Raw genomic sequence first — 14,690 nt, 5'->3', positions numbered from 1 at the left:
AAATTGTTCTAAATAATGAATTTTTTAAGACACAATATGATGACATACCAGTCAAAAATGCAGAACCGTCATTATTCCATGTTCCTACTGTTGTTGCCCCTTTATGTGCATCTACACTTTTTTCAATGCGACCATTTCTGTTGACTAAGTGATATTTACCTAAAAAAATTAACATTATTCTAATAATATTGTTTTAAAAATTTGTTTGATCTGTTCAACATAACTTTTATAATTGGTCAAACTTCTAGTTAAAAAAATATTTATTGAATCACAAACTTATATAATTTTTTTTATTTCTTATATTGTTAATTGTTCCGGAACCGTTGAATATACTTGAGAGTCTCCGCAAAACGTTGAATGTCGCGCGATCGGACATATTGAGAACCGTCAATCGTCGCATTAGCGAATCACAAATTTCCACGCGAACGAGGCATCGCGCGTAGCCGATCCTTCTCACGCCTCATTGTAATTCGCATTTGCGGTCCTTTTTCGCCAACTCGAGTGCGCGGTGTATCAATTATGATCTGTCGCGCACCCCCGTTTCTGCCTATCTGAGTCGCTAATATCCTTCTCCTTCTTCCGTTCCTTCTTCTTGTTCCGGCTCTTGGTGGATCAACACGTTATCAAGTGACCGAAAAATAGTAATCCGCGTTGTTAAAAATTAATCCGTCGAGTTACGAAAGTGATTCATTTTCGTCGGTCATCGGCAATATTTGTAGAGTATCGTGCACGCGATATTTTCAATTAATTCAGTTCATTTTGTAAAATACACGCATATTTCGGCTGTAATTACGACCGCACGTATCACCACGTGCTTCGACATTATAGCGTTACGGAGACTCTCAAAGACCTCGATCTCGCGAACGGTGCATCGCGCATCCGCGTTCGGCTCTTGATCGCTGCGATTTTTCGTACAAACTGTCGCGAGAAGATTTCCATCGCGTTCGGAACTACAGCATAGTTCTGCCCAAGATTTCCGTCGCGTACGCGCGCAGCAAGTACGATCAAGCACAAGATGTCCGTACATTCTCGTTGAACTTATTTTCCACCGTTCGTCGAGTGTGCCTAATTATTACTTGAGAACTGTAGTTGTTTGTGAAAAGCCGAATAAACTTTATATAAACTATATCTCCGCTGTTAACAGTCAATCCCCTCTTCCCTCTATTCCCGATCAAAATTATTTTATCAGTGCAATCCGCAACATTAATTTACAAACGTTTTTATAATTTAGCACATTATACTTATGTAATATGTAATATGTAATATTTTCTATTTTAACTATAAATATTTTATTTAAAATTTTCAATTTTAAAAATATTATGTAATAAATATTATAACGTAATAAATTTATCGATTTTTGAGTACACGATAAATATAAAAAGATCATCAATAACATTAAAAATAACATAATATTTTTATTTAAAACTTGATAATTTTTATTTTTAAGAAAAATTTCATATAGAATATAAATATGATGTTTTCTAAATCGGCCAACAGAGTCAAAGCACGAAAAATTAATTATTCGGAACTGTATCTCTTGGTTTGAGATCACAAAGTTCCATATATAAATTAATCTCGAAACTTACATATGAAGAAATAGGCGCGAAAAATATAATTTTCCTATATTTTTCGCGCCTATTTCTCCATATGTAAGTTTCGAGATTAATTTATATATGGAACTTTGTGATCTCAAACCAAGAGATACAGTTCCGAATAATTAATTTTTCGTGCTTTGACTCTGTTGGCCGATTTAGAAAACATCATATTTATATTCTATATGAAATTTTTCTTAAAAATAAAAATTATCAAGTTTTAAATAAAAATATTATGTTATTTACTTTTTTTTTCGCGCCTATTTCTCCATATGTAAGTTTCGAGATTAATTTATATATGGAACTTTGTGATCTCAAACCAAGAGATACAGTTCCGAATAATTAATTTTTCGTGCTTTGGCTCTGTTGGCCGATTTAGAAAACAACATATTTATATCCTTTATATTGAGAGCCAATAAAAATATTTATTTCAAAATTACATATGATGTAATGCTTAATATTTTTAATTTTTTAATATATAAAAATATCTATATTAATTATAATTTGTAGGTATTTATATTTAATAATAATAGGTTATGCGGGATAGAAGATGAAACATGGGAGCATGTGATAGGAGAATGTGGGGGAGAAGGGGGGAAGGGAAACTGGTGGGAAAGAATGAAGGAAATACTGCAGGAAGGAGGAGAAGGGGAAGGATGGATGAGAGAAATAGAGAAAAAGAGGGAAGAGGGGAGAACGGAAGAAAGGAGGGAAGGAGGGGAAAAGGAGGAAGGAAGTATGAGGAGGAGAATGAGTGAGGTATGAATGAGGTGGTGGAGAATGTATGGGGAATCGGAAGCCGAAGCGAAGCGATAGGTAGGGACGGCTCTTTCTCTCTCTAAAGTAGTAGATAAGTAGGTTAAGGTAGAATTAAGTTATTTGTAAATTAGATGTAAGAGTAGAGTTAAGAGTAGATATAAGTAAGATTGTAAGAGTTTGTAAGGTTGGGGAACGCTCCTTCAAAAGCGCCTTCAATCCCTTAGGGGACGAATAAAGAATTGAAATTGAATATTTAATAATAATGCGATATTGACAATTAAAGCCATATTCAAGAAAATAATTCACAAATCATAAACATAAATTTAAAATATATATAACAAAATAACCATATCGTCTCTTAATTGCAAATAGATTAAATTGAGTAAAAGTCTTCTATCGTGTTGCAATCTTTAATAATTAATGAAAAATTAATTTTAAAATTTCGATCAATCCACGAGTATAAACATGCAGCAAGAACAAATATCCTACTGTGTTGCTAAATGTAATACATAATTAAATACTTCATTATTTATCTATTAATCCCAACATTTTCATTTTGTAATCTTTGTGTGAGAGGTGATTATTACTAGATATTCTATACATAGCATACATGCACGCACGTACACGCGTATGTATGTACAGGGTAAGGAAAAAGTATGGGATTAGTAAAATATCTTGAAAGAAATGGGATTTAGAAAAAAATGTTAAATACAGGGTGTACCATAGGAAAATGAAACTAATCATTTGTCATTTTTTAATGCATGCAGTTATTGAGAAAACAAAAATTGTATTAAAAAGAGAAAATTTTGCAGTTTTAATGGATATAAATAAAATGTTTGTATATCAATTTATTTTATTAATAAAAATTCATAAAAGTACTAATAATCACACATGTAAACTAATGATAAATATTTTTTAAGTACGCATCATTTAAATTTGTACAAAAATTCTATTTTTTGACGAAAACTCGTAAAAACTTTTTCTAACAAGTTATTTTTAATGTTATTGATAATCCTTTTAATAGCTGCTATTAAATCTAGCACTGTTGAAAATATTTATGTGATTTTATGCGATTATTAGACTTACACTTTATTCATTACTTTTTATTAATAAAATAAATTGATATGTACAATTATTTTATTTATAATAAGAAGTTATGGTTGAGTTCGACACACTGGCAAATAATAAATAGATGTTAATTTATTTACGTTTTAACCATACGGGTTGTGGTCCTTCTCAAAATTACAATAGGTACTCTTAAGGAGTTATATTTACCTGTGAAGAAAAAAACTAGCATTTTTAGGAATTTTTTTAACTGAAAGATTTTTTAAAATAAATGATTAATTATTCGGATGTATATTTTAAGAGATTCTATAGTATTTTTTTATTACAAAATATTAAAAAACAAAAAAAATATCAATGAGAGCATTTTCTTGTAAGTTTTTTGCGGTGACCACTGTAGCTTTGAACTCGTTCTTCTGAAATGAAAAAATCGAGCAAATTTAGTTAGTATATTAGTTTATCTAGTGCCCGATCGTTGCTTTTTATTTTTCGTTGCGTAGTTTTTTTTTACAGATAAAAATGAACGATTTTTTTGTCGAAAATTGATACTTTAACTTTAAACCCCCATTTTTATCCAAATTAATTTTTTGAAATAATGATCGATTGAGCACTAGATAAACTAATATACTAACTAAATTTACTCGAATTTATCAATTTAGATAAACGAGCTCAAAGCTACAGTAGTCACCGCAAAAGAACTTACAAAAAATGCTTTCGGGGAGATCGCTGATATCTTTTTTGTTTTTTTATATTTTGTAATAAAAAAATACTATAAAATCTTCAAAATGTATACATTTGAATGATTAATCATTTATTTTTAAAAATCTTTTAGTTTAAAAAAAATTTTTTAAATTACATGTTTTTTTCGACTATACAGGTAGGTATAACCCCTTAACAAATCATATATACATGTACCTAGAAAGTCAATACAAAAATTAAAAAATATATATACGTAGAATAAAAAAAACATAATAAGAATACTTACAAAAAGAAAGAAAAAAGTTACATTACATTCACTTTATTCATTGAAAGTTATTCATTGAATATGTTATAATTTGGTCGTTATTTAAAAGAAAAGATAAATGATAAGACAAAACATGATAAACCATACGCACAATTTAAATTCAATAAACGTGATTATACATTTGAGGCCACGTCGATAAAACACTTCGTATATATACCTGTAGTCATACAGTGTATAATTTAAAAACAAACAATCATATGTTGTATTAAATTTTTCCGTATTCTTTTGCAAATTTATCGTTGTGTTCAATTTTTTAATATAATACATTTTAACATTTTATTTATATCAAGTAAAAACTGCACTTTCCTCTTTTCAACACAATTTTTGTTCAATAACTGCATGCATTAAAATGATAGCATTAGTTTTAACATTTTTCTGGCACACTGTACGAAAGTAGTAGAATTCAAAATGGGGCACTTTATGGTGACATTGACCTTGATCTAAAGTTCAAATTTAAGGGTCATTTTAAGGTCACTTTATTATTTTATTTTTAAATAAAACCACGATATTTTTTTTACATAAATCGATTCCTCAATATTCTGCACAAAAAGTTATAAAGGTAACATGATCCAAAAATGATGAACAAGTTTATGATATATTCAATATTTTTTAGTTTAATATAATCTTACATAGTATATAAATTATCTCGTAAAATATTCATTTTCCGATCATTTCACCTTCATACTTTTATGTACAAATTAATAAGAGGAATTGATTAGTGTAAAGAAAACACTTATTGTTAATTGTTCCTAAATAAATGTAATTATTAGTTGTAAATTACATAATTTTTTTAAACAACTGTATTTTATTACACCAATCGATTTTTTACATTATTTTGTTTATAAAAATATAAGTTTTTATTTAAGGTAAGTTTATCAAAGTAAGATCATCAAAAAATGAATATTTCACGAGATATTTTATAATTTATGTAAATTAAAGTATAAAATGAATTATATTAAATTAAAGTAAAAAATATCTCGTAAACAATTTATCTTCTAACTATTCCACCCTTATAACTTTTTATACAGATAATATTGCGAGAAATCGATTTATGTAAAAAAATATAATTCCATTGAAAAAAATTAAGTTGATCTTGAAATGATCTCTAGGTCAAGATTAATATCACCATCAAGTTCCCTATTTTGAATCTTAGTATTTTTATATTTAACATTTTTTTCTATATCTCACTCTTTCCAAGATATTTTATTAATCTCATACGTTTTTCTTACACTTTATATATGCATGTGCATACATATGTGTGTATGTATACAATATACGTGCTAATAACCGCATGATTTTTCAGGTGTAGGTAGAGCACGTGAAATTAAATAGAACAATCCTCTACTGTTTTGCGTAATAACTCAAACCTGCATAATTTTACATTTTTATCTACAATTTGAATAAAAAATCATTTTTATAGCTTTTGTACATTGAATCCAAATCTACAAGAAAATATGGTCTATAACGTAAGGTTTTTGAAAAAATGGTGTGACACCCTGAAACACAACATTTTATTATTTTTACAAATTCATAGCAAACAAACCCAAGAAACTTTAGAAAATGCTAGAATAAAAGTTTGAACATTGTACTTTAATATTTAATATGAAAATATTGAATTGTTTACAAGTACCATCAAATTTTAGGCATACTTTGTTTAGAGTGTAATCGCACTGTATCAAGTAAAAGTGATTTCCCTATGTAGGGAAATCACTTTTACTTGATACAGTGCGATTACACTCTAAACAAAGTATGTCCGACTGCAGGGCCATTGCTAATAGTAAAAAATTTAATAGTGAATTTAATAAATGAAAATAAAAGATTAAATATTTGGTAAAAAATTATTTAATATGTATATGTAAAATTATTTAATATGTATAAACAATTATTGCTTAAACAATAAAAAGAATATTTTTTAAAAAACTTACATTTTAATTTTGTGTATTAAACCTATGATTAAAATTGTTACTATTCGTAACAAACTGCATGTGATAAATTATTCTACTTGATACTGTGCGATCTCAAATCTAAAAACAAAGCACTCTTGAGATTTGATGGTATTTGCAGTAAAAGATTTGATATTTTTATATTAAACTACAATGTTCAAACTTTTATTTGAGCACTTTTCTCTTGTACATTGGCTTTATTTGTTAAAAATTCTTAAAAAGGCTTTTTGAAATCTCATTTTTCGCAAAAACACGAATTGATAGACCATTTTAGCTTGTGGATCTGCATAAAAGCTATAAAAAACTACTCTTCTTTTCCAGACCGCAAAATCATGACTATTATTATTAATGTTATTAATGTTATTCAAATATGTATAATATTTTGTAATTTTATTATTAAAAGTTGTTGTTAATATTCGAAGAATAATCTCTTAAATTACAAAAAATAATTTACAATAATTTATAGAGGAGACCGAGAACAAAAGTAACAACGTCAAGAAAGTAACCAGTCTTCTAGTTCACACAATGTATTGAATAATTAGTAGTATATATCCTAATTTTCTTGCGTCGTCTTTAGATTATGATGCTTTTATTTCAAAATATGTGTCGGAGAACAAAAGTAACACGGTATTTGCATCATAAAATATTCTTAAATAAAACTAATTCGGAGCAGATATCGATATCTTGATTTTTTTTTATATAAGTAGGTAAATTTATATAGAATTGAAAAAATATAAAACTGCTGTGATTTTAATTATAATTATTTTGTTACTCAATAAAGATTATTTAAGTATTTTAAAGAAGATACAAATAATTGTTTTATTTTTTATTTTTATAATAAAAAGTATCTAATATTTTTAAAAAATCATATTTTTATTTTATTTTCTAAAATAAGAATTAATGTTTTTATTTTTATACTATGTTATTTTCATCCTGGGCCGCCAGGATGAAAGTAACAATAATAGCTTTTCAAATATGTACCATTCAAAGATGAAACATTAGATATAATAAAAGAACAATAAAAGGAGTTTCTTAAGATATAATCTTTTTTTTTATATATCTTTAAAGGGGGGGGAATTGATAACTGATTTATAATGCAAAAAAATGTTACTTTTATTTCTGATCTCCGCTATATATAAAAATGTAATTTTTACTTTAATATATGTAGATATTATAAGAAAAGATAATTAAGTTGAATAATATTATACATTTTAAAATAAATAATATACCATCTGCAGTAGTTATTAATAATGCATCCAAAGATAATTTCTTAGCGATAGAAATATGATTAGGACGTGGATTCCATTGCATATCCGTAGGATAAAAATCATTTGGAAATTCAGCCACAATAGTAGAATGTGCAATGCCACCTTCTAAATGCCAACATATTAGTAAGTGATCTTCTCTGAAACAAATAATTTTATAGTTTTTTAGTTAGTTTTGATTTTATATACGTGTAAAAAAAAAATAAGAAACAAAAACATTCAGAAAAAGATCAAAATATTAATTTTATTTTAAAAATATAAATAAAGCAACAATTTAAAAATTTATATTAAAATATGTATACAGGCTGGAGCACTTTTAACACAAAACATTGAATATCTTCGTTACATTTGAGCATACAAAAAAAAACAATAAATAAAAATCAATAAATTTAATATACAGTATATAATAAAAAATAAAATTCGGCTCGTGTAAAATTAAAATAAGTTATAAATTAAAAGGCCAATTTAACGAGCTAATTAATTAAGTGTTAACAATTTATTCTACGTCATGAAAATAATACAAATGATAATTAGTAAACAATATCATAGACAACAATAACATATCATAGACAAATACCACGAAAGACTGAAATTCACAGTTGAAAGAGAAGAGAATCGTAACATTAGTTTCCTTGACATTTCTATTAATGTGATTGAGGATGCGATATATGTAGATTGATTCCATAAAAAAACTTTTTCAGGTAGATTTTTATTTTTTTATTCCAACTATCCGATGTGCCACAAATTAGGCACTATTTATAATTTAGTGGACAGAGCACTACTATTGTCGCATTCTCGATTCCATGATAAAAATTTGTTACTATGTAATACAGTTATAAATGTTTTGTTATCAAATGGCTACTCTCTTGCTCTTATTTTTAATGAAATAAATCGCAGGATTAAGAATCTTATTGGCAGCAAATTAAATATAACTGATAAAGAAAATAAAAAGGGTCCTCACGATAACAAAGATAAAAATAACAAATTTGTTGCAATTCCATATGTAGAATCCATCTCCAAAAAAATATCAACTAATATTAAAAAATCGGATGTAAATGTAGGATATCGTGTCTTGAAAAATCTAAATAATTGGATTAAAACACATAAAGACAAGAATGATGACTCCAGCAATTCAAATGTTGTGTATAAAATCAATTGCAGAGACTGTGACGCAACTTATATTAGACAAACAAAAAGACAATTACGTACCAGACTTAACGAACATAAAAACAATTTTAAATTAGACTCTGCAAGACATTCGGTAATTTCTGAACATATTTTAAATAATAAGTACACTTTTGACTGGGAAGGGACTGAAATATTAGATCATGAAATCAACTATAATAAAAGACTTATTTCTAAAATGTTATATATAAAAGAACATAAAAATAGTATAAATTTAAAGAAACACATCGAATCTTTTGAAAGCTGTTATTTTGACATTTTAGAAAAATTATCTGACACATTTTTTTAATAAAAAAAAAAAAGAAATTAATCTTTAACTATTGACAACACTATTGACTATATAAACAGGCTAGGATATAATAATGACACATATTATTCCTTGATATTGCTGAATCGCAACAACCAACGCATAACATCAATATGTAAGTTATTGCTAATTTATATTTTTCGGAGTGTTCTTCATTGGAATCCTTTTAATATATCTATTTTGTGGGAAAAAAGAGCTTGAATAAATGGGACTCATCTCGTGAAGATGCCAGAACAGATTGTTCACGCTGTCCAACGACAAATTTGGACTCCGTGTATTTATTCGAGAGATGGTCTTAAACATAAGACATCTAAGAATAATTGTTTCAACCATTGTAATTAAATCGAATGATAATCGAAGTTTCGTCTTTACATAGCTTGCGAGATTATGTTTAAATTTCTCTATTATATTTTATAATTTTATACTTGCGGTTGATTGTATTGATAAAGACCTAGTAAGGTCGAAACGTCTACATTTATATTATGAATAAATAATTTTTAATTATCTTTACATTTAAATTATTTTGGCTCGTTTATTTGGCCTACTTTTTATGTATTATTAACATTAAACATAAAATGTACTTTTTATTTATGATATGTGGATGGCATATTATTAGCTGCAACTGCTAATAACATGACTCTGATTATTAATAGTTTTAATAAATATCACGAGAGAATGAATTTCACAGTGGAACAGGAGGTAAACCGTAGCTTAAATTTTTTAGATTTAAGGGGATGCCGGAGGTATATTTTTACCGACCGAATGCGAACCCAGCAAACACAGTATATAAATGTTATATACTTAAGCATGTTACATGTAACGTATATGTTAGTTGTAATTTCGCACTCATAGATGTAACATTTTTAATATTACATATATTACATTGTAGTTATATTGTCATTATATCCCAAGATAGCACTGACTTATCAATACATCAATGTGCTATTTGGTATATAATTACAATAAAACTACAATGTAATATATGTTATATTAAAATGTTACATCTATGAGTGGAAATTACAACTAACATGGATGTTACATGTAACGTACACGTTATATTACCTGTTATATTCCGTATTATTATAGCAATGTAACAATTATATATCGGTGTTGCTGGGAATATTTAGTTTTTTTTAAATAACTTTTTATTGACTATACTGATCAATAAATCCTTTTCCACGATCTAAGTACTTATAAAAACGGACCGCGTTAGCTATGATTGTAAATATAAATCATATAAAAATAAAATTATAGTTTTGTTATCGACTTCTTTGTGTCAGTTCGTAACAATACTTATTTAATAAAAAAAGTTCTGCAGTTTGTCTCTGCATGAAATATAGTATACGCGGTAAGGATAATATGAAGAATTATTAGTAAACGATTAAAAGTGAGATTGCAAGTCTAATAAAACAGTTATACATTAAAAACATTTTCATGCATATGTGTTGTATACGTGCATATGTTTAGATATGTGTGGTGCTAACCTATCATGTATATATGTGTATACGTGCATATGTTTAGATATGTGCGGTGCTAATCTATCGGAGTTTGGCCGTCGCTCCGGCATAGGATATTTCTGGATTGGTATCAAAAAGAAACCTTTTCAGGAAGAATATTATCATTTTACTCCAATCATTTATAATGCCATAAAATTGGAGTAATTTTTAATTTAGTTGATAGATGTTTCTTACTATCACATCCACAATTTTTTAACAAAAATATAGAATTAATGATTAATATTTTACTAAGCAACAGTTATCCTCTTGACCTCATTTTTAACAAAATAAATCATAAGGTGAAATTTCTTATTTCTAAAAATAGCATCACAAAAAAACAAATAAATAATGGACTAACACATATTACAGAAAAAGAAATAAAAACGAAAAAATTATTTGTCATCCCGTATGTCAAAGACATCTCGGAAATGATTGTCTCTTCGGTAAAAAATCTTGATCGTTTAGTGGGCTACAGATGTCTTAATAAACTAGACAAAATAATTAAGACACAAAAGGACAAAAGCGAACAGTCCTTGCATTCAAATGTTGTGTACAAGATTTGTTGCAAGGATTGCAACGCATCATACGTAGGCCAAACAAAAAGATAGTTGCATACTAATTGTAAGATGAAAGATCATAGGAATAATATTATATGGGATTCGACTAGACACTCGGTAATTTCTGAGCACATAAAAGAAAATCATACTATGGATTGGGAAAACGTAAAGATTCTAGATAGAGACTGTAATTATCATAAGAGTCTTGTCTCTGAAATGTTACATATTAAGGAACAAAAAAAAACGGCCTACATTCTAACAAAGATATCGAGTTGCTGAGCGAATCCTATTTTGATGTTTTAAACATGTTAACAAACAAACGATAGATAATGTACAAGACAAAAGGACATCAACAATTTATACATACGTAATCTCAATATATATAAACGCACTCAATTTTGTGATTTGACACAGTTTGGAGATAAGGTGTCTTACCATACAGTTAGTTATAACGTTTCCTCTAAAAAGCGTGAATTTAGTGATGAGGGACATTCAAGTAAGCCGAATAACATCGTAAGAATATCTTTTATAACATATAATCAATTATTAATTATGATTAACCACACACAGTGCATACCGAAATTCATAATTTCTCGTTTACAAACGACGAAACTTCACGGGAATCATTCTGTCTTAAGAGCGATCTCAACACAAGGGATTCAGTGATGAGAAATCAGACATGATTTGTTGTAACACGCACAAATTTTCTAACACGATATTCGAATCGAATTTAACGAAACAGTAATAACCGCTAGGATACGATTTAAGAATTAAATTTCAATACTGAATAAAACTGCGTGCGGTCAAAACATCTAATTTTTTAATAATTTTTTGTATATTTATTTTATTGATGTATTTAATTTTTTTATAGAACGTATTTTTCTAACTTAGACAACATTCAATGTATTATAAATTAATAAATCATATTTTATATAACATCTCATTTTATGCTTGATAAGTTGGCCATTTTAACTTATTTGATTGTTATTTGATTGAACAAGGGGAATTTCTGAGATCCCAACCATAGGATTCAAATTCCTCAGTTTCCAAAAATTTCTTATCTTAATTTGTCGCAATAACATCGCGTTTGGCTCTTAGTCGAGATGAATATGGAGTTTTTAAAACAATTGGAGAGCTGACTTACAAATATTCTATTAATATTTGTTGCGTTTGGACCAGGTACGACGCCTTGGTGGGGGGGGAGGGGATTATAAACATTGAGAGAAATATTGATTTGTAAGTGTCTGAATAGCTCAGTTGGAAGAGCAGTTGCCCGGCAAGCGGAAGGTCTCGGGTTCGATTCCCGATTCAGCCGACTTTCGGACCAATATTTTTCTCGTCTTTTTCTTACAGGGGATGTTTAGAGAAGGAACAAGGGGAATTTCTGAGATCCCAACCATAGGATTCAAATTCCTCAGTTTCCAAAAATTTCTTATCTTAATTTGTCGCAATAACATCGCGTTTGGCTCTTAGTCGAGATGAATATGGAGTTTTTAAAACAATTGGAGAGCTGACTTACAAATATTCTTATTATTATTTGATTGTCTTAACAATATACAAGCGAACATTAATTTCATTTTAATTGTGTATATATTTAACTTTATTCCGGACTCCCTTAAGGGTTGCCGGGGCGTTTCCAGGGGAGCGCCGAACCCTTTACAAATTTCTTTTCTCATCTGTAATACAATCTTTCTAACCCATTACAATATTAACATTCTCTTCTTCTGGTCTTATGCGACCTCACAATTTCTCTACAAAACTGTTCCCCTTTTCTTTTTTTCTCCGCCCTTCTCCTCTCTTTCCGCGTCTTTCTCCATTTGTCCTTCTACCCCTTGTCTCTCGCGGTAAACCAGGAGCGGACATGTCATTATGTACCACGCTTTCCCCGGTCCATTCTTTTCGCTTTCCTTCTACCTTCTTCCAGTCCAGGGTTCGCCAATGCTTCCAGCATCTCACGCTTTCTCGTGCTCCTACTCTCCATTCTCTCCTCATCCTTTTCTCCATCAACTAAATAAAAAACTATCTCTTCCTATTCTCTTTCTTCCCTTTCCCTAATTGCTCGTCTCCCTCCTTCTCATCTTATTCTCATCCTATCTTCTCCTCCGATCTTTTTCTCCTCTTTTCTTTCTTCTTCTTCCCTCTTCCCTCTATTCTTCCCTTATCCTCTTGCTTCTATCTTTCCCTTTCCTTTATCTTATCCACATTTCTTTCTATATACCCACATCCTTTTCCCACTCACTACCACAGCATTTTGTTTCTTTCTTTCTATCCTGCATCTCTTTAACATCTTATTCTCCTCTCTTTTGACGTTAAATTCTTCTCCACTCCTACTCCCCATCTTCTCTATAATATTCTCCCTCTTTTTAATAATTCCTCTCTATTCTTTTCTTCCTCTATCTCCATTCTATTCATCATTATCCTCTCATTTCTCTCTCCCCTCCCCCCTTTCCCTTTCCCCTCTTCCCCTCTTCACTTTCTCCTTCTTTTCTTTTTCTCTCCTTTCTTCCTACTCCTTTTTCCTCTTCTTCTCCTTGTCTTCCATCTTCCTCCATATCTCCTTCTCCTTCTCGTCCCTTCTCTCTTTTCCCTTCTCTTCTTCCTTGTTCCCCTTTGCCGCCTTCCTTCCTCCTCTCTGCTCCTCATGTCCGCCATCTCCTTTCTTTCTTCCTTCCCCTTCACTCTCTCTCTTTTTCTTCTTCTTCCTCTTTCACTAACATTTATTAATCTTCTAACTTCCCTCTCTTTTCTTCATTCTCCCAGTGGCCTTCCTTTTCTCTCTCACTCTTCTTGTCCTTTTTCACTTTTCTCCTCCTCTTTCTTCTTTTTCCTCTTGCATCCTACCTTCTCTCCTTTCTCCTCCTTCTTTCCTCTCCTTCTGTCCCCTCTCTTTTTTCTCACTTTTCTCCTTTTCTCTTCTCTCTCTTTCTCTTCTCCCTTTTTCTTCTTTTCGGTCACTTCTTTTCTCTCCTTCACTTCTCCTTCTCCTTTTTATCCCTTATTCTCCTTTTCTTCACTCTCCTCCTTTCTCCTCTCTTCTCTCTTCTCTCTCATCCATCCTACCATTTCCTCCATCATCTTTTCCATTCTCTTCATCTCTCTTTCAACTATTTCATTTCTTCCTCACAGCCACACCTCCTATCCTATCCTTCACCATTTTTCTTTCTTTCTATACCACCTCTCACTTCCACACCTCCTCCACACACTGCACATCTTATGCTTCTCTTCTATCTTTTTGTCCTTTCTCTTCGTTATCTTTTTTTTGCTGCTCTTCTTCACACTCTCTCTTTTCCTTCCACTTCTTTCTTCCTTCTCGCCGACTTCTTTCATTCACCGCACCAATTATACCGTCTCCTGCTGCGTATCTTCTTTTCTCCTTGTTTACATGTCTTATATCGCAACTTTCTGCATAGCTCCTTTCTTCATGTCCACGTGTACTATTGATTTTTTTATATTATATATAAAGGAAAGGCCTTGGCGTTGCTATCTGACTAGTACATACT

General features: G+C 29.7%; 1 protein-coding gene across 1 annotated transcript in view; it reads right to left on the bottom strand.

Annotated features, from left to right (window-relative positions):
* Window positions 1-7,753, bottom strand: part of Oseg5 (intraflagellar transport protein Oseg5) — a 222,062-nt gene extending 214,309 nt beyond the window's left edge. The window contains exons 1-2 of the mRNA XM_085488710.1: window positions 7,610-7,753; window positions 49-159 (exon numbers count right to left, since the gene is read on the bottom strand). Coding sequence (XP_085344836.1) covers window positions 49-159; window positions 7,610-7,691 — 193 coding nt within the window. The 5' untranslated portion in view covers window positions 7,692-7,753. The remainder of the gene's footprint in view (window positions 1-48; window positions 160-7,609) is intronic.
* Between the last annotated feature and the right edge of the window lie 6,937 nt (window positions 7,754-14,690).

Source organism: Nylanderia fulva, unplaced genomic scaffold (assembly GCF_048542155.1).
Source record: "Nylanderia fulva isolate GAGA-0341 unplaced genomic scaffold, ASM4854215v1 Scaffold70, whole genome shotgun sequence".
Taxonomy (NCBI): Eukaryota; Metazoa; Arthropoda; class Insecta; order Hymenoptera; family Formicidae; genus Nylanderia; species Nylanderia fulva.
The sequence above is the reverse complement of the archived record's forward strand: the minus strand, read 5'-3'. Positions and strand labels throughout refer to the sequence as shown.